Source organism: Chlamydotis macqueenii, chromosome 5 (assembly GCF_036417535.1).
Source record: "Chlamydotis macqueenii isolate bChlMac1 chromosome 5, bChlMac1.mat, whole genome shotgun sequence".
NCBI lineage: Eukaryota > Metazoa > Chordata > Aves > Otidiformes > Otididae > Chlamydotis > Chlamydotis macqueenii.
Window position 1 is genome coordinate 3,217,347 of NC_141560.1, and position 23,019 is coordinate 3,240,365.

At 61.7% G+C, this 23,019-nt stretch overlaps 1 protein-coding gene and 1 long non-coding RNA gene across 2 annotated transcripts; both read right to left on the bottom strand.

Annotated features, from left to right (window-relative positions):
- Window positions 1–35: 35 nt before the first annotated feature.
- On the bottom strand, window positions 36–13,070 carry NID2 (nidogen 2). The gene is made up of 22 exons (XM_086747958.1): window positions 12,796–13,070; window positions 11,609–11,920; window positions 8,981–9,213; window positions 8,328–8,728; window positions 7,819–7,968; window positions 7,496–7,741; window positions 7,096–7,296; window positions 6,747–6,965; window positions 6,276–6,419; window positions 5,865–5,993; window positions 5,628–5,771; window positions 5,417–5,536; window positions 5,093–5,335; window positions 4,440–4,676; window positions 4,086–4,307; window positions 3,791–3,960; window positions 3,116–3,245; window positions 2,743–2,914; window positions 2,031–2,188; window positions 1,623–1,746; window positions 856–968; window positions 36–768 (listed from the first exon to the last, which is right to left on the bottom strand). The coding sequence occupies exons 1-22, from the start codon at window positions 12,979–12,981 to the stop codon at window positions 758–760; spliced, it is 4,065 nt and encodes a 1,354-aa protein (XP_086604084.1). The 5' UTR covers window positions 12,982–13,070; the 3' UTR covers window positions 36–757.
- An 8,387-nt stretch (window positions 13,071–21,457) lies between these two features.
- LOC147600430 (uncharacterized) lies at window positions 21,458–22,321 on the bottom strand. The gene is made up of 2 exons (XR_015258695.1): window positions 22,187–22,321; window positions 21,458–22,116 (listed from the first exon to the last, which is right to left on the bottom strand). It is a non-coding gene; the product is annotated as an uncharacterized LOC147600430 (long non-coding RNA).
- Between the last annotated feature and the right edge of the window lie 698 nt (window positions 22,322–23,019).

Here is a 23,019-nt window from a genome sequence, read left to right on the forward strand (position 1 = left end):
CTCCAGCTGAAATATTTAAAAACTAACTCCAAAGGGAAACTTCAACCAACCATTTTATTCAATTATTGAAGTAACCTAGAAAAAGTGAAGCGTTACAACATAAATGGTATTTCTGCACATGTATTGGTCTGTGAAGGCACTTTAGAAGAACCAACAAGCATGAACAGATCACTTCTAGCATATCCTTCTAATATAAATACTAAAAGACATGCATCGAGGCAGCGGTGAAAAGACAGAATTGTCTTCTGGACAGACTTCAATGCCTTGGCCGTATCACGTAACTGTTCTGCGCACTGCTGGAGCACGTACAGTCTCTGTCTTCAGGGCTGTAGATCACTTAGACCCAGTGAGATACTGCATCCAGTTTGGGTTTTGGGTAAAAGAACCTGTTGGTCAGATTGTCATAGCCATTAAGAAAATGAATCCATTCTTCTTCCAATAAAATAAAATATTTGAATAAGAAAAGGTACATTTTAAATTTGCTTGCATAAGCAAGAGTTAGAGTCATGGCCTAAGATTTGCAGGACCATTTTTTTTTTGTAATATATCCATGTTTTTCACTTTTTTAAAAAAAAAAATACAGTAGTAAAGCCTTGAGGTATAACTTCAAAGAATACTTGATCATCTTTGGCAGGAGAGTAGGGCGCGTCGTTGGCCTTGGTTAAGGGCTTTCCCCCTTTAGTTGCATGCAGTGACAGATTTCTGGGTCTGAAGTTCCTTTGGGTGCAAAGATTGTTGTTTCTCAAAACAGCAGTTACTATTTCCTTGCTGCAGAGAGAAACGGATATTTTTAGCGTGTCAAACACGTGACCACTGTCAGACAACGAAGAGGGGAGGGGGTTGGTTATATTTTACCTCCAGGGCAGTAGGGATAAACTGCGGTTATCCCATAGAGGTGCGATCGCTGCTCTGGAAGATACTCGTCGGTAAAGGAGCCAGTTTCTTTATCGATGGCTATCACACCGTCCCTGCGGATAAAAGGGAGAGAGAAGAGACACTTAGGATGGCTTTTTTTTTTTTTTTTTTCCCCATTTCAGAACAGAGGCAGCTAAAAGATTGGTCTGAACACCTGCAGAAGAAGTGGAAAGAAATTTGCCCTGTACAATCCGCAACCAGCTCCCTCAGTGCATTTTTATTTTTTTTTTGGTGGGGCGGGGTCACAGAGACAGCCTTCCAAGGAGAGATGATTTCCTCCAAGCATGGCAAGCCCTTAAGTGTTTCTTGTAATCTGCTTAGATTTGATTGATTGAAGTTTTGAGAGCTTCCAGCTGGAGGGGGAAGAGAGGCCAGTTCCCGATGCTGAGGGCTTTGGGTGGCAGGGCAGAGGGAATAACTGAGGACAGAATCTTTTCTTTCACTTAATCTAGAATCAGAATATTGCGCCAAGTTTTATTTTTAAAAATAAAACCACCAACCACCCTTTGTGTCCCTCCCAGGAAGCTGGGGTTTCTAAACAACTGTCCTGCGCTGAGATTTACAAGTTGGTGCTGCCAAACGTGGCACGGCAGGAGACCCGAGAGCAGGTTCTGCTGAGGTTCCAGGGCCTGGGTTGGGGACGGTGTCTGGTTTTGCCCCTCCAAGCACAGTTTGGGCAGGGAGTGGCAGAGCTTTGCTTCCCTTACCGTCTCCAGTCCGTGTGGTAGAAGTGATTGGCGTAACTGATGATGCTGAAAGGGTAGTTGAGGTTGTTCTGTACGATGCGCCGGCCCGTGCCGTCGGGGAATGTGCACTCCAGGTGCTTCGTTCCTTTTCAAACACAAGCCAGTTAGCAAAAAAAAAAAAAAAAAAACCCACTCCAAACATGTTCTTTGTATTCACTACATTTTTGGAACAGCTTCTCAGGATGTAGAAGCAGCTCATGCTGTGAGGCCCTCAGCCTCATCACACCACGTCCTTTGGGGCAGGGCAGCGGAAGGGGGCAGAGAGGAGCGCAGGTAGCGATGGGCTAAAGACATATATAGATGTTTTGGGGTTCCCCCCCCCCCCAAAGCTTAGTGTGGTGTAGTCTGATCCGTCCTCGGTGAAATTACCTGCGTCTGCCCAACAGAGCAGCTTGGAGAAGGGGTCGAAGGTCAGGCCGTTGGGCAAGCCGATGTCCTTGTTCACCAGGACCCTCCTGTTGGCTCCGTTCACAGTGGAAGTTTCGATTTTGGGTGCTTCGCGATTCCAGTCCGTCCAGTAAAGGTTCCTTGGGAAATAATATCACATGATGAACAAACAGGACACACAGCAGCGAGGACTGGTAGGAGAAAACCGGCTTTCTCTTCCTTACTGGTTCTTATCGCGAGAGAGAGGCCTGGTTTTCCCCTTAGCAGTGCCTGAAATAAATCTTCATTTGATTTGGAAAAAAAAAAAAATCTCTGAAAAGACAACCAGGACGGTGTCAAACATGTTTACGACCCAAACTGTAGCTCCTAGACGAGGGCGAGTCTTAGGCAAACGAGCACATTTTGCATCGCAACAGCACCCTAGAGGCACAGCTTGTGTTTTCAAACACCAGGCCCATTTCAGAGCTTTTAAAAATAACGTACAGCCTGACACTGAACCAGCAGGTTTAGCCAAATCCTGAATTATTAAATAAGAGGAGGTGAGGAACAGAGCAAATCCCTCTTACGGGGTGTGCAGCGTAGGAGAGCAGCTCCGGGGGTCGGGACGGGGCCTTGGCACCACCCCATGATGTCCCTGACTCTTGCGCCTCGCAAAGCCCCGCGTGCAAATCCCTCCGGACATGCCGCTGCTCACCCTCGGACGGGGTCCACCGCGATGGCCCGGGGGTTGACGAGCTCCGTGTCGAAGAGCACCCGTCGCTCGGAGCCGTCCAGCCGGGCTCTCTCAATCTTATCCAAGCCGCTGTCTGTCCAGAACATGGCGCGGCGCAGGTGGTCCACCGCCAGCCCCTCGGGGCTGATGAGCCCTGCGGGAGGGACGGACGCGGTCGGTGGCTGGGGACACGCGGTTCCCGGACCCGTCACGGCGTCCCAACCCACAGCCAAGGAACACGAGCACGGATGGAGGACGCCCCTCAAAGCGGGACGGCCCCGGAGCCACGATGGGCACGGTGGCGTGGCCCCGCTGAGGTGGCTTTGGGCGGGCGTCGCTGGGGATGGGAGCCCACCTGAGCTGATAACGGTCTCCGGCTCAGCGCCCGGCTCCAGACTCGCCCGGCTTATTGTCCGGCCGGCCACGTCTGTCCAGTAGATCGTCTTCTCCCGGCAGTCGTAGTCGATCCCCACCACGATGGAGCCCTGCCAGGGTTGGAGAGGGGGGCACAGGGTGAAATCCCGCCTGGGCCACGGCCAGGAGGCTCAGTGAGCACCCTCATCCCCCGGGACACGCTCCGCAAGATGCGGTGATGGGAAACGACGCTCAAATCCCTTTTCCCCGGCAAAACCCAACACCGACGGGCTCCTACTGTGCGCTCCCGGCTGAACCCTGGTTTTGAGGCCGGCTGTCGCAGGCGCACACCCACGTCCAGATGGGTTTGAAACCCCTCGGCTCACGGAGAGGCTGCTCCAGCAGTGAAGCCAGCCCAAGGAATGACCCCTCAGGACGGAGAAAGGGAATATTTGGCACGGTGTTTGAGTTCCCCCGGGGCGCGGGGAGGGTCACGGCCCAGCTTTCAGCGTTCCTCTCCCTTGGCCTGGCCTGGCTGGAGATGCGCGTGGCCGCGTTCCAAGAGGAATCCGAGGAAGGGAAAAGGCAAGCTGGGAGCAGAGACGTGCAGCTGGCAGCATCACCCCGGCCCCAGCGGTGGTCCCGCACCCCGACCGCGGCGCTGGAGGTACTGTACATGCAGGGAGAGCAGGGTCTTGGCCGCCTCCTTCTGCAGCCGCGTGCCGTTGAGCGGGAGGTAACCGATTTGCTGGCCCTGAGCGTAGAGCAGAAAGGTCCCCGTGGCCGGCGGGGACACGTCGGGTCGGGGCGAGGGCCGGACGCTGGGCGGTGCGACGCTGGGGAGACCTGGAACGTAAACGGGGTGGGGGGGGACAGGGAGAGATGGCACGGCGAGCGTCGGTCCCTCGGCTCCGCAGCCGAGCGGGGTGGTGGTGGTGGGGGGGGTCACACGTGGGGTGCCAAGCTCTTACACGGCGGGGTGCTGCCGGGCTCCGAGCGCGTGCCCTGGATCTCCCTGCCGCTCTCGTCCACGCACCAGCAGTACCCGCTGTCCCCGTGGCACTGCAGCGGGGTGAATTCGCCCCCGGCGTCGCACTGCGGCACGTACTGGTCGCGGCGGGGGCTGCCCCCGTAGTGCTCCAGCAAGCTCTGCCGCCAGCGCTCGCACATGGTGTGGGGTCGCTCCGTGGGCTCTGCCGCGGGGAGGGGGACAGTCACCCTCCCTGCGATGCACCCCACCCGCAAGCACGGGGGACTCGGCGTTTTGCCAGAGCCCTGGGTCCCCCTCCACGCTAAGGGGGCTGCGGGGAGAGGGTGGCACCCACCTGGGCTCCCGCAGCGAGGCGGCGTGCTGCCCGGCGCCGTCCGCGTGCCGGCGATCTCCTGCCCCGCGGCGTCCACGCACCAGCAGTGCCCGGTGCTGCCGTGGCACTGCAGGGGCCGGTACCGACCTTCCTCGTCGCACTGGGGCACGTGCCCGTCGCCCACCGGCGAGGGTCCCGGCGGCACCGCCCGCGGGTACAGCCGCTCGTGTTCGCAGGGGGTCAGCTGCTGGATGGACTCTGCTGGCAGCAAAGGTCCCCGGATCAGGGGGTGCCACGCAGCTCCCACGGACCCGCTTGGCACCCAGGTTTGGCCCCTCTGCCGACGCTGCTTGCCCTCCCGCCTTGGGCCAAGGGTTGGGGGCTGCCCCTCTCCAACCCCCTCACCACCCCATGGCCGTCCCCGCCATCGCAGGATGACACAGGAGGTGCCCCAGTGGCCACTGCCACTATGACCCCATGGGCCAGGGCACCCTAAAGAGCCAGGAGCCCCTCCGAGGTGCCCAACACCCATTTGGCAGCACCCTACGCCGTGGTGCTTCACCCTGGCAGCTGAGTGCCCACCAAATCCCATTGGGATGCCAACGGGATGCTGAAGGACCCAACCCACCTCCCCTCGGCCCCCTCAAGCGCTGCAGGGAGAGGGTGGCACCCACCTGGGCTCCCGCAGCGAGGCGGCGTGCTGCCCGGCGCCGTCCGCGTGCCGGCGATCTCCTGCCCCGCGGCGTCCACGCACCAGCAGTGCCCGGTGCTGCCGTGGCACTGCAGGGGCCGGTACCGACCCTCCTCGTCGCACTGGGGCACGTGCCCGTCGCCCACGGGCAAGGGTCCCGGCGGCACCGCCCGCGGGTACAGCTGCTCGTGCTGGCAGGGCGTCAGGCGCTGCGTGCTCCCTTCCGCTGCCAAAAAAAACAGCGGAGTGAGGACGGGGTGAGCTACTCTGGGCGGAGCGGGCGCGGGGGCGCGCTGGGCATCCTTACCGCGCGTGCACTGGAAGCCATCGCCCTCGTAGCCGGGCCAGCACCGACACGAGAAGGAGCCTGGCGTGTTGTCGCAGGTGGCGGCGGGGTGACACGGGTTTTCGGCGCACTCGTCCACGTCTGCGCGTGAGGAAGATGAGGATCAGCGGGGCAGGGCACCCCAACGGCTGTGCGGCACGGGCACCCTGCGGTCCCTCCCGCGCCCCCGTACCGGAGCAGTCGATGCCGTCGCCGGCGTACCCAGGGAGGCACTCGCAAACGGGGCGGCCTCCCGCACCGGGCAGGCAGCGTGCCCGGTCCCTCGGGGCGCAGGGGTGGCTCCCGTCCTCGCAGGGATCGCTCGGCGGTGCCAGCGCTGTGGGGACAGGGGGGTGAGCGGGTGACCGGGGTGAGCCCCGGTGGGGCACAGGGGTGAGGGGGAACCCCGAACCGCGGCGCTGGCACTTACGCACGCACGCCTGCCCGTCCTCCGCCGGCCGGTACCCGCTGCGGCACTCGCACCGGTAGCTGCCCGGCGCGTTCAGGCAGACGGTGAAGGGGCCGCACTGGCTCAGGCCCTCCGCGCACTCGTCCACATCTAGAGGAAGGGGAGAAACCCCCATTTTCGGGGTCCCACCGCTCCCAGCTTGTGGGATGTCCTGCCCCAAGCTGCCTGTTTCACGCCTGCCACTTCCTCCATGCCCGAAATGCTCCTGGAGCGCTTCCCTGGCTGCCCCCAGCACCCTGCCTCAGTTTCCCCCCACAACTCCCCCAAATCCTCGGTGCGGCTCCAGGAGCTCGAGACCGCGGGTGCCGCGACGCCGCGGCACATCCCAGCACCCCAAACGGTGGCGGCCCCCCTCGTGCCCCCCGCGCTCACCTCGGCAGCCCCGTCCGTCTCCGCGGTACCCGGCCGCGCACTCGCACGTGTACTCCATCCCCGCGCCGGGCTGGCAGCGCGCCGGCGCCTCGCACGCGTGCGTGCCGTCGTGGCACGGGTTCGCCGGGGGATGCTCGGCATCATCTGCGGGCGAGGGGAGGCGTTGGGGGGCGAAAAAAGCCCTGGGAGGCACGGGGAGCGGGGAACAACTGATCCCACGTGTATCCGGCGTAGGCGTCACCGCTGCGCCCCAGCACCCTCGTCCCACGTGCGGACCCACCCAGTGCCACCCCCGCCTTGCCAAGGGCGCTTCAGCTCAAGCTGCGTGGGGGGAAAAAAAAAAACCTAACAAACTCTCTTTCGGCTGTTTTTTGGCTTTGGGAACGCCAGGAGACCGCAGCATCCCCCGGCGGGTGCTGGCACCCCAGGGTGGGCACCGGCGGGCACCCCGGGGAGGGTGCCGGAGCTCACCTCGTGCCGAGCCGACGCGGGCGGCCAGGGCGTAGCGCAGGACGTGCTCCTGGCCGTCGTAGAGGGCGAAGGCGCGCGCCACGCGCAGCCGCTGCCGGGCGGGCAGGCGGGCGTGCGGGCAGCCGGCGAAGGTGACGTTCTGGCGCAGGCGGTAGGACAAGGTCTGGTTGGCCGTCCCCGCGACCAGGACGTACTCCCGGCGAGCAGAGGACGTCACGGCTGCCGGACGGCGAGGAAAACCCCGCGGGGTGGGGGAGAACCGGTTTCAGCACCGATGTGTCGCGCAGGTTGGGAACGGGGCGGTTTTCGGGGGGGACGGCGGGTGAGGAACCGAAGCCGGGGCTCCCACCTGAGCTGGAGTAGTGGTAGAGCTCCTCGTAGGGAGCGATGCGGACGGTGACGTTCTCCGGCAGAAACGGCACCTGGCCCTGGATGTGTGTCTTCAGCCTTAAATAATTGTCCGGCCCCAAACCCTCGGCCATCTGAGTGACGTGGACCGTCTCCTCCCCGGGGTAGAAGGTCACCTCCAGGCTCTGGGTGAATTCGGCACCTGGGCAGGAGAAGGGAACAGCCGGCATGCCGTCGTGGGATTTTTTTTTTACGGAATACAACCCCAGAGCATCCTTCCCTGTTCCGCCACCGCACCGACGACAACCAGCTGAACCCACCCGCGCCCCCCCATCGCCTCCCCGTGCCACCCCGCCCTCGGAGCACCGGGGCCGGGCGGCGCATCCCGCGTCCCCGCTCACCGGTGATGCTGAATCCGTTCTCGGAGCCGGGCTCCTCCAGAGCGAAGAGCCAAGCGAAGAGCCCGCCGACGGGCAGGAGGGGCAGGAGGGCGCGGGCGGCGGGCTGGGGCACCCCGCTGATGGCCGTGTAGGCTCGCCCGTCGCTGCCCACGATGTAGGCGTGCAGGTCGACGTCCTGGAAGCTGACGGACGCCCGTCCCACCCTCAGGCTCCCGCTCACCTTCCCGTTGAGGCGATGCACGGCCCCTGGGCGGGGAGACGGGCACCCGTGGCAGCGGCCGCCCCGTCACGGGGCGCCCGTCCCCGCCACGCGCCACACGTACCTTCGGGCAGGCACTGCCGCCCGTTGCCGTAGTAGGTGGCCCGGCAGTGGCAGCAGATGCCGGTGGCGTAGTCGGTGCAGAAGGCGTGCGGCGAGCAGCGCCCGTGGTGCTGGGCGCACGTCTCCTTGCCGGCCGCGCTGTAGGTGAACACTGGGGCCCAAGGGGAGAGGAGTTGGGGACACGGTGACAAAGCCACCCCTCATGGTGGGGTGGGCATCTTGGGTCCCCCCTCCCAAAAAATCACCGCCGGGAGACGCGTCGCCTGATTCCAGGCAGATCTGACAGGGCCAGAGATCGAGTTCCTGCATATTTTTGGGAGACAGCCGGCCGGGAACGGGGCTTTGCTCCTCCCGGGATCGTGCCACGGGCCGCGGCGGCGGCTGGGGGAATGGCAGGGCCAGCCCTCGCCCCACACCGGGACCCGACCCCCAATCTTTCCCCCGCCTCGCAACACGGGGCAGGGCAGCGAGCAGGGACACGCGGCCATCGGAGGGGCCGCGGCCACTCACCGTCGGGGTTGAAATGCGCGTCTTCCTCCACGCCGACGCCGTGATGCCCGGAGCTGTAGGACGAGGGGTTTGGGGCGTAGCTCTGCCAGGAGCCGCCGTCCCCATCGGGGTGCAGCCGGCGGCTCCGCTCCTGCGCCGCAGACGCGGGCAGCCCCTCGGAGATGACGCCCGGCCGCGCCGGGGCGTGGGGTCCGTGCTCGGGATGCGGCGACGTGGCCTCGGCGTGCTCGGCGTGGCCGTAGAGCGCGCGGGCGTAGTCGGCGGTGCCGGGGGCACGGGGCTGGGGGCTCTGCGCCGCCTCGGGGTTGGATCCCCCGCCGCCCCCCGGCTCCACGTGCTCCAGGGGGGCTGCGCTGCCCACGTGGAAGACCCACACGCCGGGGACCCCCGCGTTGCTCTCCCTGTGGGACACGCACACGCATCCATCACAACCACGGTGGGAAAACCCCCCCAAATTTACCCACCCCTCCCAGGACCCACCGTACAGCTCCCAAAAAAACCCTGTGCACGTAGGGCTGAGCCCCCCCGACGCAACTCATCATTCCCAGTTCGCTCCCCTCCTTCTCCCAGCCTTTGGGAACTGGGAGATGGACAGCCTGCTCCCCACACGGCCCCCCCCCGATACCACACGGCCCCCCCCGGCTACCACGCACCGCTCCAGCCGCCTCAGAGCCCGCTCGCTGCTGGCCAGGCTGTGGAAGAGCCCGTCCCTCTTGGGGTCATCGCCGTCCCCCCAGCTGAAGCCCACCCTGGCCGGCAGCTCCAGCTGGACGTTGTAGGACTCCTTGGGCCGCGTCCCCAGGAACTGGAGGCCGCCGGCGGGGTAGAGGAAGATGGCGTAGGAGTCCTCGTCGTCGTAGGCTACGACCGCCTGGAAGGTGTTGAGCTGGCGAGGGGAGATGGGACGTCACGGGGGACCCCAGGAGACAGCCAGACGCGCGGGGGCGTCCCTCAGAGCTGCCCCGCGGGGAGGCGACAGCCCCGTCCCACGGCCAGGGATGCTCCGCGCACCGGCCTGGGACCCTCTCGCTCCCATCCTGCCCCTGACACCGGCAGCCTCCCTCCATCCATCCGCACCGGAGGAAAACCTGCACCCCACCCCCTCGCTTCCCCCCAGGAACAATTTTAGCCTGGTTTCCTCAGGAAAAAACAAGCCTGTGCTTCCCCACGCCCATACGTCCCGCTATAGGCACGCTGGCCGCCTGCCGTGCCAGCCCCCGCGGGCCTTGGGGCCACGCCAGCCCCGCGCCGGAGAGCGGGACCGCGACGGGGCAGGCCGCGGAGCGAGCACAACCTTTACGAGCCGCCGGAGAATCCACACACGCATCACAGTCACCCCAAACCCAACGCTCGCAGCATTCGGGCCGCCCCTCAATTTCGGGGCGTGGGATATAAAGGGCCTCGTGCGCGTCGCACGCTCGGGCATTCGGAGACCTCGCGTGAAGGCGGCCAAAAAGATGAGGGCCGGGGCGGGGCCGGGGCGGGGGGGGGGATAAATCAGATTCCTCCCCCCGTGCGAGGGGGACGCGGTGGGTGACGCTGCCGTGCCACCATCGCCGGGCTGGCGGCCGGCTGCTCCCGGCAAAAAGCCGCAAAGGGCAAATTCCAATTATTCTTTTTTTTTTTTTTGCTCGGGGTCAGCTCTCGCCCCCGCTCCGCGGCTCTGGAAAAGCGCCACAGCGGAGACCGGGAGCGCGTCCCCACGGAGCTGGAGGGGGGGGGACAGGCCCCTCCTGGCCGGGCAGGACCCCCAAATTAGGAGACTGGAGGGGCCTCTAACCCCGCGCCCCCCGCCTGACCCCAGATTTCTCCTTTCAAAAAAGGATGGGCCGCGACTTTCCGAAAGCGCGGGGCAAAGGCCTCCAGGCCAACCCTGGTTCTGAGCGGCGGGAGGGCGGCGTTTCAATAAACGGGATATTCAGTAAAAAAAAAAAAAAAAAAGCGGCGCTGGGGGAGTTTTTCAGCCATTTTGGCTCGGGGGGAGCTCAGCAAAGCACGGGGGGGAGCTGAATTTTGGGGCGTCTTGGATGAAGATTTCCCCAGAGCCGCTTGTTTCCGAGCGAGGCCGGTTTCGTTGGAAAACTCGATATCCAGCTTCTCAGAGAGGGGAAAAAAAAAAAAACCAAAACCCCAAACAATTGGGAAGAGGAGGCGGGCGCATTTTTGATGGCTGCGAGGTCGCGGCGAGGCCCCTGATGGCATCTCCTCAGCTGCTTTCCAAAGTTCGAAATTAGAGGGGAAAAAATAAAAATAAATAAAAATAAAAATGCGCGTCGTTCCCTTCCAAACCTCCGTTTCTTCCCTCTCAGCAACCCGCTACCGCAGGGCCCCGGCGCGGGGGGACGGCCGGCGGGGACGGCTCCCGCTGGGGCCGTGGGGACCCGGTGGCCGCTGGTGGGTTTTGGGTTCAGCCCGTCACCCGTCGCATGGCTCTGGGTGCTCATCACTGGAGTTTTCCCTCTCGCAGCCCACCCCACCGTCACCTCCTCGGCGCGTCGTCAGCCGAACGCGGTGGCTCCTGCCCCCGGATCCAGCGGTTTTTTGGGGATCGCGCACCCACACCTCAGCGGGCAGAGAGCAGAGGTCACCTCCCCGACCCGGCTGACCACCTACAAGCTCGTTTTCCGGACGTAAAATCCACAAACCAGGGGAAACTCTGCAGCTGGTTCCCCGCCAGCGGCGTTAATCAGCACATGGGCAGATGGAAGGACCAGCCCCAGGCCACCGGCAGAAGGTCTGGAGGCCAATGAGTGACCCGGGCCCGGCCCAACTCCGCCCTGCAAATCTGGAACCAGCGGCACTCTAAAGCTTGGCCTAGGAAGCAGGGAAAAAGCCTGAGCACCTCCAGCTGTGGAGATGAAGTTCTAAACTTCAAAAGCCAAGAGACCCATCGCCACCACAGCTCTGAGCAGAGAGGAGAAGCTCCATAGAATCACAGAATCTTTAAGGTTAGAAGAGACCTCCAAGATCATCAAGTCCAACCATCAACCCAACACCACTGTGCCTACTAAACCATGTCCTGCAGTGCCACGTCTACACGTTCTTTGAACACCTCCAGGGATGGTGACTCCACCACTTCCCTGGGCAGCCTGTTCCAGTGCCTGACCACTCTTCCAGCAAAGAAGTGCTTCCTAAGGTCTCCCTCAATGTTCATCCAAGGCCAGACCCACCACCCAACCACCCAGAAAGAAGAGACTGAGCGGTTTGGGTGCTACACGAGGAAGACTCATCCATCCCACAACACGTAGGATGGGCGTCCAACCTCGGCCCATCGACCTCACCTTCTTCTCAGAGGGCTCGGTGTCTTGCGAGAGCTCCTGGTAGGCGCCCACGTCCTCCCAGGTGGCAACGAAGGCATTGGTGGGCGCGAAGGAGGCGGCGGCGCGGGGGAACCCAGCCCGGATGTAGGCCGCCGCCTGGTCCAGCACGGCTGGGGAGTCATCTTGCCGGTAGTAGATGTTCCCTCTGTCACCGGAGGTGTCGAGGTCGGCCAGGAAGGGAGCGATGACGGGGAAGTCTGTAGGGAAATCGTCATCCACGTACTGGGTCTCCCTGGGGAAATCTTGGGTGGAGATGACCCCGTTGGTCCCCACCTGCGGGGAAAGCGGCGCGGGGTGCTCAGGAGCTGCAGAGGTGCCTCTGCCCCTGGTGTCCCCCCCCTCCACCACGGCCCCCCGCTCGCCGGTGGAGTGGGGCGCAGGGCTTGAGAGCCCCCGACACCGCGTGGCCTCATCCGGCCGGGGGAGAAAACAAAGAGTTTGGGCTTCTCCGTCCCCCAGAGAGCTGCAAGCACAGGGTGAGGGGGGGGGAGCGGCGGGGGGGCGTCCCAGCTGCGGGCGCTGCTGGTGGGGGGAACAGCTGCGAAGGAGAAAGGCCCCTTGTTCCTCCGCGGGCGGGACAGCGGGAGCGGGACGGAGCAGGGAATGGGGATGGGGGGAATGGGGAGGGAGTAAGGGGGGGAAGTGGGGAGGGGATGGAGTAAGCGGGGGAAATGGGGAGGGGATGGAGTAAGGGGGGGAAATGGGGAGGGGATGGAGTAAGGGGGGGAAATGGGGAGGGGATGGAGTAAGGGGGGGAAGTGGGGAGGGGATGGAGTAAGGGGGGGAAGTGGGGAGGGGATGGAGTAAGGGGGGGAAATGGGGAAATGGGGAGGGGACGGGGGGGAAATGGGGGGGGGAAATGGGGAGGGGACGGGGGGGGGAAATGGGGGGGAAATAGGGAGGGGACGGGGGGGGAAATGGGGAGGGCAGCCACGTGCGGCGGTGCAGGGGTGGGCGAGGCAGACGCGGAGGGGCCGGGGTGGGGAGGAGGAGTGGGGGGGAGACGGGTGGCGAGGGGAGGAAGGGGCCGAGCGGGAAAGAGGGACGGGAAGATGGGAGGGGGGAGGGACGGGAAGCCGGAGGGACAGAGGGAGATGATGGAGAGGAGGAAGGGGGGCATGGGGAGGGGGGGGGTGTCCCGGACTCACGTAGAGGCGGCGGGCGGCGCGGCCGTAGAGGGGCAGGGGGCGGCGGAGCTGGACCCCGGGCGAGCTCTCGTCGTCTCCGGGCCGCAACCGGGCATCGCCGTGGGTCGGGCCGTGGGGCAGCAGCTCCCGGTGGGGCAGGGCGGCAGCCCCCGCCGCCAGCAAGGCCACCAGCACCGCCCCCCACATCCCACCGCCACCCAACCCCGACCGGAGCCGAGGAGCGGGAGCCGGGACCCGACGGGGCGGCCCCGACGGCAACCGGACCCGGTGGGGCGGGACGGGATGGGACGGGGCGGGTTCGGCCCCCTCGGCCGCTTCGCCATTGGATCCTCCGGCCCCCAGCCCTGACCAATCCGGTCTTATCCCAAAATCCACCCCGGGGGCTGCAACACTTCCCCGCCCCCCCCCCCCATCCCACGGGTACCAGCGGGAACTGGGTGCTGCGGCGGGGCAGGGGGGGAGAAGGGATCCCCCTCCTCCAACCCCACCCCACCCCACCCGTGCCCTCCGCCCCCCATGGCCCCACACCGCCCCCCCCCCCCCTCCGCGTTCCCATTCCAACGCCCCCGGGGCCGGGCCCGCAGCCAGCCGGGGCCCCGGGGCCGTGGCGTGGGCGAGAGGCCGTGGCCGCTCCCCCCCCCCCCCCCCCCCGCCCCCCCTCGGCTCCCGATCCTTGTTTGTCCCTCCCTTGGATCCCATCTCCCAGCACCTCCATCCCCAGCTCTGCAGGGGGTCCGCGCTTCGAAGACTGGGCGGCTGTGGGGTGCGGGGGGGTGGGGGGGGGTCCCTGGCTTTGATTTGGGGTGTCAAGGTGAAAGGAACCCCCCCTCCAGCCCCCAAATCCCAAGCAACCGCTGAGAGCTCCTGGAAATCCAAGCTGAGACCAACCCAAAGCTCTGCTCCGTCTTCCTGGAGCGTTTCCCGCTTCCTTTGGCTCCCGGCCGGCGTTTGAATCGCATCTGGCCCAAAATGGACCCGGGCCTGAGGAACGCCAGATAACACGGAGTGTCAGACCTCGCCGGCTGGCGGGAGAAATAAATCAGGGACGCATTCGTGGCATTCCCGGCAGGAATCCTCGCAAGGGGAAGCAGATGGACGCCCTCCATCCCGTCCCTGTCGCGGCAACTGGGATTTGTCACCGCGACCCCGTCTCCTCCATCCCGGGGAATCTCCGGTAGCCTGGATATCCCGAAACGCAGCCCCCAGCCGTGTCGGGGGCCGGGGACGAGATGTCCCGGCGAGCGTGACCGCGGGGGCCGCACCCGGATGGGCTGCAGGCGGCTTGGCCGGCTCGGCTCCAGCCTGGCCACGGAAAACCATTAGGGCTGCGAGCGGGGTTCAGGCCAGCTGGACGGGGTCCGCGGCCTTCGAGGAGTTCCCCGTGCCAAAAAAAAAAAAAAAAAAAAAGGTTAAAAAAAAAAGTGGCTTTTCTTTGAAACTCAAACATTAAGTCTCATTAAGCCCCTAATCTTCTAATAAATTTTTTAAGGGGTAAATTAACGTGGGTTTTCGTATTCCCCACGCCGGGTCCAGCCAGCGCCACCCCACGCGCGGGCGCAAGGGGTCCCGTGGGCCCTGAGGACCCTCTGCCGCACGGAAGGGGCAGCTGCCCCCTTGGCACCGTCCTCGGCAAAATGGGTGCCGGTCGGCTGCAAAAGGAGCGGTTGGGAAGAGCTGGAGTCGTGTCCCGGCCTCGGGAGCAGAGTCACATCCTGGTCGCTTCGGGAGTGGTCAGGAGCTTCACCAGGGGCGAGGATGAGGATGGGGATGGGGATGGGGATGGGGATGGGGACAGGAACGGGGATGGGGATGGGAATGAGGATGAAGATGAGGATGAGGATGGGGATGGTAGTAGGTATAGGGGTGGGGATGGGAACAAGGATGGGAAGGAGGAGGATGGGGATGGGGATAGGGATGAGGATGAGAATGGGAATGGGGATGATGAGGAGGATGAGGATGAGGATAGGGATTGGGATGGGGATAGGGATGGGGATGGGAATGGACATAGGGATGAGGATGGGAATGGGGATGATGAGGAGGATGAGGATAGGGATTGGGATGGGGATGGGAATGGGTATAGGGATAGGGACAAGGATGGGGACATGGATGGAGACAAGAATGGGGATGAGAATTAGGACAAAGATAAGGATGGGGATGGGAATGGATATAGGGATGGGGACAGGAATGGGGATGGGGATGAGGATGAAGATAAAGATGGGGATGGGGATGGGAATGGATATAGGGATGGGGACAGGAACGGGGATGGGGATGAGGACGAAGATAAAGATGGGGATGGGGATGGGAATGGATATAGGGATGGCGACAGGAACAGGGATGGGGATAGGGGTGGGGACAGGGATAGGGATTGGGATGAGGATGAGTCTGGGAATGAGAACAAGGATGGGAATGGGTATAGTGATGGGGATGGGACCAAGGATGGGAAGGAGGATGGGGATGGGGACAAGGATGGGGATAGGAACATTGATGAGGATGGGAATGGGGACAGGGACAGGCTGTACTCGCTCACACCATGTGCTGGGAAAGGAGATGCCTGTGGGGACCGATCCCTGTAATCGCTTCCATGTGCCTCAGCGGAGCCTTTGGCTGCGGGGGGCTTAGCTCTTCTCAGCATGGGCATTAAAAAAAAAAAAATCAATAGGCATTCACTCAGCGGTGTTTTGTGCAGAAACAAATGTGCTGAGGTTGGAGGAGGAGGAGGATGCTCTGCGGGACGGAGCTGGGGAGGGATCTTGCTGGACCCAGAAACCCCCGCCACCACGGACACTCGCAGCTCCCTCTGCTAAACCAGGACAAACCAGGACAAAGCGGCAAACCCCCCGTTGTCCTCATCCCATATGTGGCTACTGTGGGGGGTCTGGCACCCCCCCTGCCCCGCTGAGGGCCCTGCACTCCCAGCGAGGAGGAGGAAGGGCAGGCGCGGAGGCCATTTCGGGCAGGAAATCCCGGCAGCCTCTTCCCCAAAGCCTGGGCAGCCCTGGGATCGCCGAGCGGAGATAAGGGAAGCGGCAGGAAATGTCCATCTCTGCTGGGGCGGCCGGGAGAGGAAACCAGATTCCCAGTGCGCGGAGCGGGGTTGGGAGCTACAGCAGAAAGTGAGCGCCGGTGGGATGCAGCGGGGCCGGGCGATGATTCGGGATGCCAGGCAAGGAGCAGGGATGGCGCGGGGGTAAGGCTCCGGCGCGGGGTCTGCTGGCGACGTCCCGCTGCCAGCCGGGTTAGCGGGTCACCGCAGTAACACCCGGGGAGCGTTTCTCCTCCTGGATGTCGGAAACGACGCCTGCTCGGGGTCGAGCTATTTGTTGGGAAGGGCAATTAATGCCTTAAAAATCCTTCTGGTTCTGGTAGGAAAGGGGTCCCGCAGGGAAGGGCTTGTGCCCATCTCAACTCCCTGAATCGGCGCACAAAAGGTTTTTTTTTCCTTCATGTCCTAAGAAAGAGAGATGTTCATGCAGGATTTTTTTCCCATCTTAATAACTCAATCTGCTGGCTAGTTTCAGCCAGATCTGAAGGTCTGTAAAACCACAGAGAAGGAAGAGACACCCTGTTAGCTGTCCCCTTGCCTGAGAAGGTGGGCGCGGCCTTGGGTCTGAGCTCAACCCTTACGAGCCATCTGAGAATCCACAACACAACGGGCACAGGTGGCAGGAGCCACCTCTGCGTTCTGTCAGGGGGCAAAGCATTGCTCCAGGTTTTAAAATATATTTTAAGACATAGAGGTGAATACATTTTTTTTTTTTTTTTTTAATTTCTGGGGCTCTCCTTCCCTCCTCTCTCTCGATATCGCCGCAGAACTGGTTTTGGCACCGCAGCTGCCGGCGTGCCTGACACGGACTGATTCCCGTGTGCCGTTCCCTCAGGATTAGCCAGCAGTTCCTTATTTGGTCCGCGCTCCGGAGAACTCCCTTAGCAGAGGAATTTCATCTCCCGCGCAGAGCGGCCCAGACGGGTTCGCGCCGGGGCTGGGAGCATCCCTTGTCGGGGCGGCGGCGAGCGAGCGTGATAAAATCAGCCCGTGTCCTGTGTTCCCAGGAGGCTCTGGTGGTTTTTTTTTTGGTTGTTTTTTTTCCTACAGCGCAAAACAGGGCAGGGACAGATCACCTCTCCCCGTCACCCATAGCAGCAGGTCCCATCCTGCCCCATCCCGCGGCTCCGGTCCCGACACGCGCCAGGCTGTGCCGCTGCGGCTTTGAGATGCTTCCCTGGGTGTTTGTAACCCTGAATTAAGAGTTCCCTGTGGAATTAGGCGTTATTTGCTGAAAGAATTAGGTGCTGGGGTGAGCAGGGGGGTCTGGCGGAGCAGGGAGCACAGCCTGGGAGCATCGCCAGACGCGGGGTGCGGGCTCTGCGCGCCCCTTGCTCTTTGCCCAAACAGCCCTTACCTATGGCTCTAACAAACCCAAGGGTCTTCCCAAAAAAAAAAAACAACCTCTCTCCGATGCTGCGGGGTGACTGATCCCGGCGATGAGCCTGGCTCCCTGCGTTTATCTGCTTCCTGCCTTTGTCTCCTCCCGACAACTTCTCCCAGCAAGACCCTTTTCGCCCCATTTTCCTGGCTCCCGGCTCTCCCAGTCACCAGCTTTTGTCCCGCGGAGCCTCCCCGAGCTGGGCAAAGATGATGTCCTCTCCTCTGCCCCAACACGTGTCCCTTCCATCCGCTGTGACCGAAAAAAAGCGTCGAGGTCACCCCCCCGGACGGGCCGGCTCGAACCGGAGGCAGTGAGATTTGTTCTTTAAATTGGAGGCTGCTGCGCACCCAGGGGCGTTTTAAGCTAAAAGGGATTTTTTTAGGGCTGAGCCATCCGGCTAAACGGGGACGGAGCGCTTGGGCCAGTCTAAAATTCAATGGAATGAGGGAAACACATGGGCAGCACATTTGGGAACCGCCTGCGCCCGTTCCTCCTCGGGACCGGCTGCACATCCGCAGGGGAGCTCTGCGGACCCACCGAGTTCAGGCTGCTTTAATTTAACATTTTTTCTATTTTTTTTCTTTCTATTTTCATTTTTCCACTTCTGGATCCATTACCCCTTAAAGCGAGCTTCAAACTTACCGGGATATTTCCGGGCCGCTCTGCAGCGGGTCTAACCTTACCAAGGCCTGTCTTGTTTTGCTTCTGGGGGTCTTTTGCCCCACCGTGGGTCCCTTTTCACCCCTCCTAGGTCCCTTTTCACCCCTCCTGGGTCCCATTTCACCCCTCGTGGGTCCCTTTTCACCCCACCACGGTCCCTTCCCGCATCAGCTGGGGCTCTCCGACACGGGAGCCCCGGCGGGGGTCTCGCCTCTGGCCCGAGGGCTCCGTGCAGAGTGGGAATATGAGGTTGAGACAAAAATTGAGGGTTTTTTTTTTTTTTTTGTACAATACTAAACGGGACGCTGCACCGAAGGAGTTGCGGAATAACTCGTCTGTGGGTGCAGCTCACGGGGAGAGGGGTCCTCACCCCTTTGCAGGGGCTGGGGCGGTGGCCAACTGCATTAAACCTGGGGAGCGGAGGTACTGAAACCACCACAATTTAGAGGAATGGAATAAAAAAAAAAGGAAGGGGGGGAAGGAAAGAAAAGGGGGAGAAAGGGAAAAAAGGAACAAAGGAAAAAAGAGGAAAAAAAGGGAAAAGGGAAAAAAAGGGGGAAGGAGGAAAAGGGGGGAAAGAAGGAAAAAAGAGGGGGGGAAAGGGAGGGAAGGGGGGGAAAGAGGGGGAAAAGGGGGGAAAAGGGGGGAAAGAGGGGGGAAAAGGGGGGAAAGGGGGGGAAAGGGTGGGAAAAGGGGGGAAAAGGGGGGAAAGGGAGGGAAAGGGGGAAGAAAGGGAGAGAAGGGGAAAAAGTGGGGAAAAGGGGGAGAAGGGGGAGAAAAGTGGGGAAAAGGGGGAAAAGGGGAAAAAAGGGGGGGAAAGTGAGAAAAAGGGGGAAAAGGGTAAAAGGGTAAAAAGGGGGAAGGGGGAAAAAGGGGAGGAAAAGGGGGGAAAAGGGAGAAAAAAGAAGGGAAAAAGGGGGGAAGGGGAAAAACGGGGAAGGGGGAAAAAGGGGGGAAAAGTGGGGGAAAAGGGGGGAAAAGGGGGAAAAAAAGGGGGGAATGAGGGGTGGAAAAAAAAGGTGGGAGAAAAAAGGGGGGAGGAAAAAAGGGGGAGGAAAAAAGGGGGAGGAAAAAAGGGGGAGGAAAAAGGGAAAAGGGGGGGAAGAAAAAAAGGGGAAAAAGGGGGGAAAAAAGGGGGAAAAGGGAAAAAAAAAAAAGAAAAAAAGGGAAAAGGAAAAAAGAGGAAAAAAAGGGAGGGGGAAATGGGGCGGGGGGGGGGGAGATTTTGCGGCGGATCCCTGTCCCGGTGCGCGGCGTTGCCGGGGCCGGTGCGGGGAGGAGCGGGGGCCGGTCCGGTCCCGCGGGGGCAGCCGGTCCGCGGACCCCGGCACAGCCAGCCCGGCCGCCGGCACCGCCCGCACCCACGGCCCCGCGGCGGTCACACACCCACGGAGCGGGCGGGCCCCCCACCCCGCACGGCCACGCACCCACGGGTACCCCGCCCCCGAGGGCTCCGGGCCCCTCGCTCCCGCCCTTCCTTCCTCTCGTCCCTCCTTCCTTCCTCCTTGCCCCCCTCTTTCCTTCCTCCCTTCCTTCCCTCCTTCCTCCCTTCCATCCTTCCCCCTGCATTCTTCCTTCCTGCCTTCCTTCCATCCTTCTCCCCTTCTTTCCCACTTCCTTCCATCTATACTTCCCCCTTCCTTCCTCCCTCCTTTCTTCCTTCCTTCCTTCCTCCCTCCCTTCCTTTCTCCCCCCTTCATTCTTCCTCCCTTCCTTCCCTCCTCCTCTTCCTCCCTGTCTTTCCCTCTTCCTTCCTTCCATCCTTCCCCTTCCCTTTCCCTCTTCCTCCCTCCCTTCCTCTCCTTTCTTTCCTTCCTCGCTTCCTCCCTTCCTTCTCCTTTCTTCCTCTCTTCCTTTCCCCCTTCTCTCCTTCCTTCCCTCCCTCCTTCTTCCTCTCTTCATCTTTTCTTCCTTCCTCCTTACCTGCCTAATTTCCTTCCCTCCTCCCATCCTTCCTACCTTCCTTCCTTTCTTCCCTCTTTCTTCCCCACTTTGTTTCTTTTCCTCCCTCCCTCTCTTCACACATCTCTTCACTTTCTTCTGTCCTCCCTTCTCTTCTTCCTTCCCCACTTCATTCCTTCTGTCCTTCCTATCTCACTTCCTTTCTTCTTTCCTCCTTTCCTGCCTCTCTTCCATCCTCCCTCCTTTCCTGCCTTCCTTCTTTTTTTCCTATTTCCTTCTTTCGTTTCTTCTTTTCTCGCTCCCTCTGCCCCTCCCTTCCTGCCTGCCTCCCTTCTTTTCCTTAATCTTTTCTTCCCCCTTCCCTCCTCCTTCCTTTTTCCCCTCATTCCTTTTTCCCCTCCCTTCCTTCCTTCCCTCCTTTCTTCCTTCCTTCCTTCCCCCCTTTTCCTTCTTTCCTTCCCCCTTCCTCCCCTTTTCCTTCCTTCTTTCCTTCCTCCCTTCATTCCTCTCCCTCTCTCCTTCCCCCCTTCCTCACTTCGTTTCTTCTATCCTTCCTATGTCACTTATTTTCTTCCTTCCTCCTTTCCTTCCACTCTCCCTCCCTCCTTTCCTCCCTCCCCCATTTCCTTCCTTCCTTGTTCCCCGTTTCCTCCCTTTGTTTTTTTTTCTCCATCCCTCCCTTCTCACTCCTTTCCTGCCTCTCTTCCTTCCTTTCCTCATTCCCTTTTTCTTCCCCCCTTCCTTCCTTTTTTCCCTCATTCTCTCTTTTCCTTCTTTTTCCCACTATTTCCCTTTTTCTTCCTTCCTGCTTTCCCCCCTTTCCTCCCCTCATTCCGCCCGTGCCGGGGGTCCCGCTGCGGGGAAGGCGCCTGGAACCGCTGCCCGGTGACTCGCCCTCGGCCGCGCTGGCAACGCCACCCGCGCTCCAACCGCTTTCCCTGCTCCTTCCGCTCATCCCACGCCCGGGCCAAACCCTGCCCGGCCTTGTGCAACCGGGGAAACACCGCCTCGCCCAACGCCTTCCCATCCTTGCTTTCTCCCTCCTGTTTTCCTCCCTTTCGGGAAGGACCCGGCCGCGGCGGCGACGCCAACAGCCCCCCCAAAATACGGCGGGAGGAGGCGGCTGGTGCCCACCACCGCCTAGGCCGGCACGCTGCCCGCGGCTTTCGGCAGATTTTGGCCGTTTTCCCCTCTGTCCGGCTCCCCGGCACGGTGTCGCCTGCCAAAAGCTTCCCCGTCTACGAACAAGGCAAGGAGCTTGGAGGAAGGAGAAAAAAAAAAAATCGCGGTACGGCCGGCCCGAGCCGTGCCGGTGACGAAGAGCAGACGGACGCGGCTTCTTCTCCGGGAGGCGGCGGATCTTCGGGAAAAGCCGGGCTTGGCAAAAACACGGCAGTAACGCCGCCGTCCCTCGTCGCCATCCAGAGTTTTGGAAAAAAAAAACACCCAACCCTGCAATTCTTGTGGATGCTTCAAGTTTTTCCAGCTCCTCATTTGTCTTCTGGGTTTTGCGGCCTGCTGCTTTTTCTTCCGCTTTGGGTCGGGTTTATTCTGGGGTTTTTTGGTTTTTTTTTTTTTTTTTTCCCCTCCCTCTGCCGCCAGGAATGTGACCGGCGAGAAGAGGGTCACGTCGGAAGCGTGACGAACCGGAGAGATTCGTCATATGCAGTGACGAGACTTTCTCAAAATCATTCTCCCCCCCCACCCCCTTAAATAGCCACAATTTATGCAAATTAACAAAAAACTGAGCTAATTCGGCTCATCTGCCTGCCCACGCTGGTTTCTCTCCAGGGAGGGCGATGAGTCCGTGGTTCCGCTCCCGGCTGCCCACCCACCCCAGCCCCAGGCTGGCGCGACGGCGCTGGGTCCCCCCTCCGCGGAGAACGGACGATCACCGGCCCGCTGCTCAGCGTCACGGCTTCCAGCAACGCGGGAAAGGCGCCGGGTGAAAAATTTTCATCCGCCTGCCCGGCTGCGCGGCCACCCAGCTCCTCGGACCGCGAGATGGTCCGAAAAATCCTTCTCCAGCTTTTCCATCGCCTCAGCGCCCAACAGCGGCGTTGCCCTGGTCCTTTGGGATTTCCAGCCGGCCGACGCATCCGGGGCCAGCACCCATGGCCAAAAAGGGTTGGATTTTGTCACCGTTCCTCCTCCTCCTCTCCCCGAGTGACTGATTTCTCCTGAATTTGGCCTTCTGGCTCTGCCTGGAAGGTGGGCGTCCGTCGAGGGACTTCCCAGCGGCGGCGGGGAAGCCCAGAGCTTTGGTCTCTTCTCCATCGTCGCTTGGCCGACACCGCGTCCCCCGGGGATGTGCCGCGCCGTTCTCCCGATCCTTTGGGAGCCGGTAAATCGAGGCGCTGGCTTGCGAGGCCATCGCCCAGGTTGCTTCTCCCCGGGTTCACCTTCAGCCCTAGCGAGGGCAGCACTTCATCACCCGACGTGCGCCAGCAACCAGTTTCAACCGCAATTTCTTCCAGAAACGGGCTTCTTGCCGGCCACAAACGGTCCCTGCCCGAGAAGGCCCACCGCTACGCCATGCCAAGGCTGACGTCTGGGTCCGCAGACCACCTTTCCCACCCTTCCCGTCTTCTCGAGGTGTTCCTACACTTCCTGCGTGCTCACCCAGCGTGGCAAAAAAGGGGCCTGAAAGCAAAAAAAAAAAAAGCCGTGGTTTGGTGCTTATTCATCATCACATGCACCCTGCAAGCTGCGGTACGCGCTGCGCAGCGGGGTTTCTGTGGCTAGCAAGGCCGCTTCTTTTCCTGGAAGAAGCTTTTCGGGGGATTTCTCCCGGAGTTTGCTGCCACGGGCACGGAGGGGCCGGGAGGGGGACGTGGGATGGGGCGTGGGTAGAAGTGATGCCTGGCCAGGTATCCCAAGCTGAAGCCCCTGGGGTGACACTGTCCGTTCGCTGCCCCTGCGGAGCAGCTGGGCTTGGGCTCAGCCCTGTACCCCATAACACCCCCCCCCAGGGGCTCAGCCCCAGCCCTCTCCCCTGTAACCCTGCTCAGGGCTCAGCCCCGACCCCCTTACCCGGCACCCCCCCCCAGGGGCTTGGCCCCCAACCTCCTTACCTGTAACCATCGCTGGGGCTCAGCCCTGACCCCTTCCCTGCGACCCACCCCCTCAAAGGGGCTCAGCTCCAGCTCCCCACCCTGTAGCCCCCCCACTCACCCAGGGACCCAGCCCCTCTGAAGCCCCAGGGACTCTGCTGTGACCCCCCCTCACCCGTAAC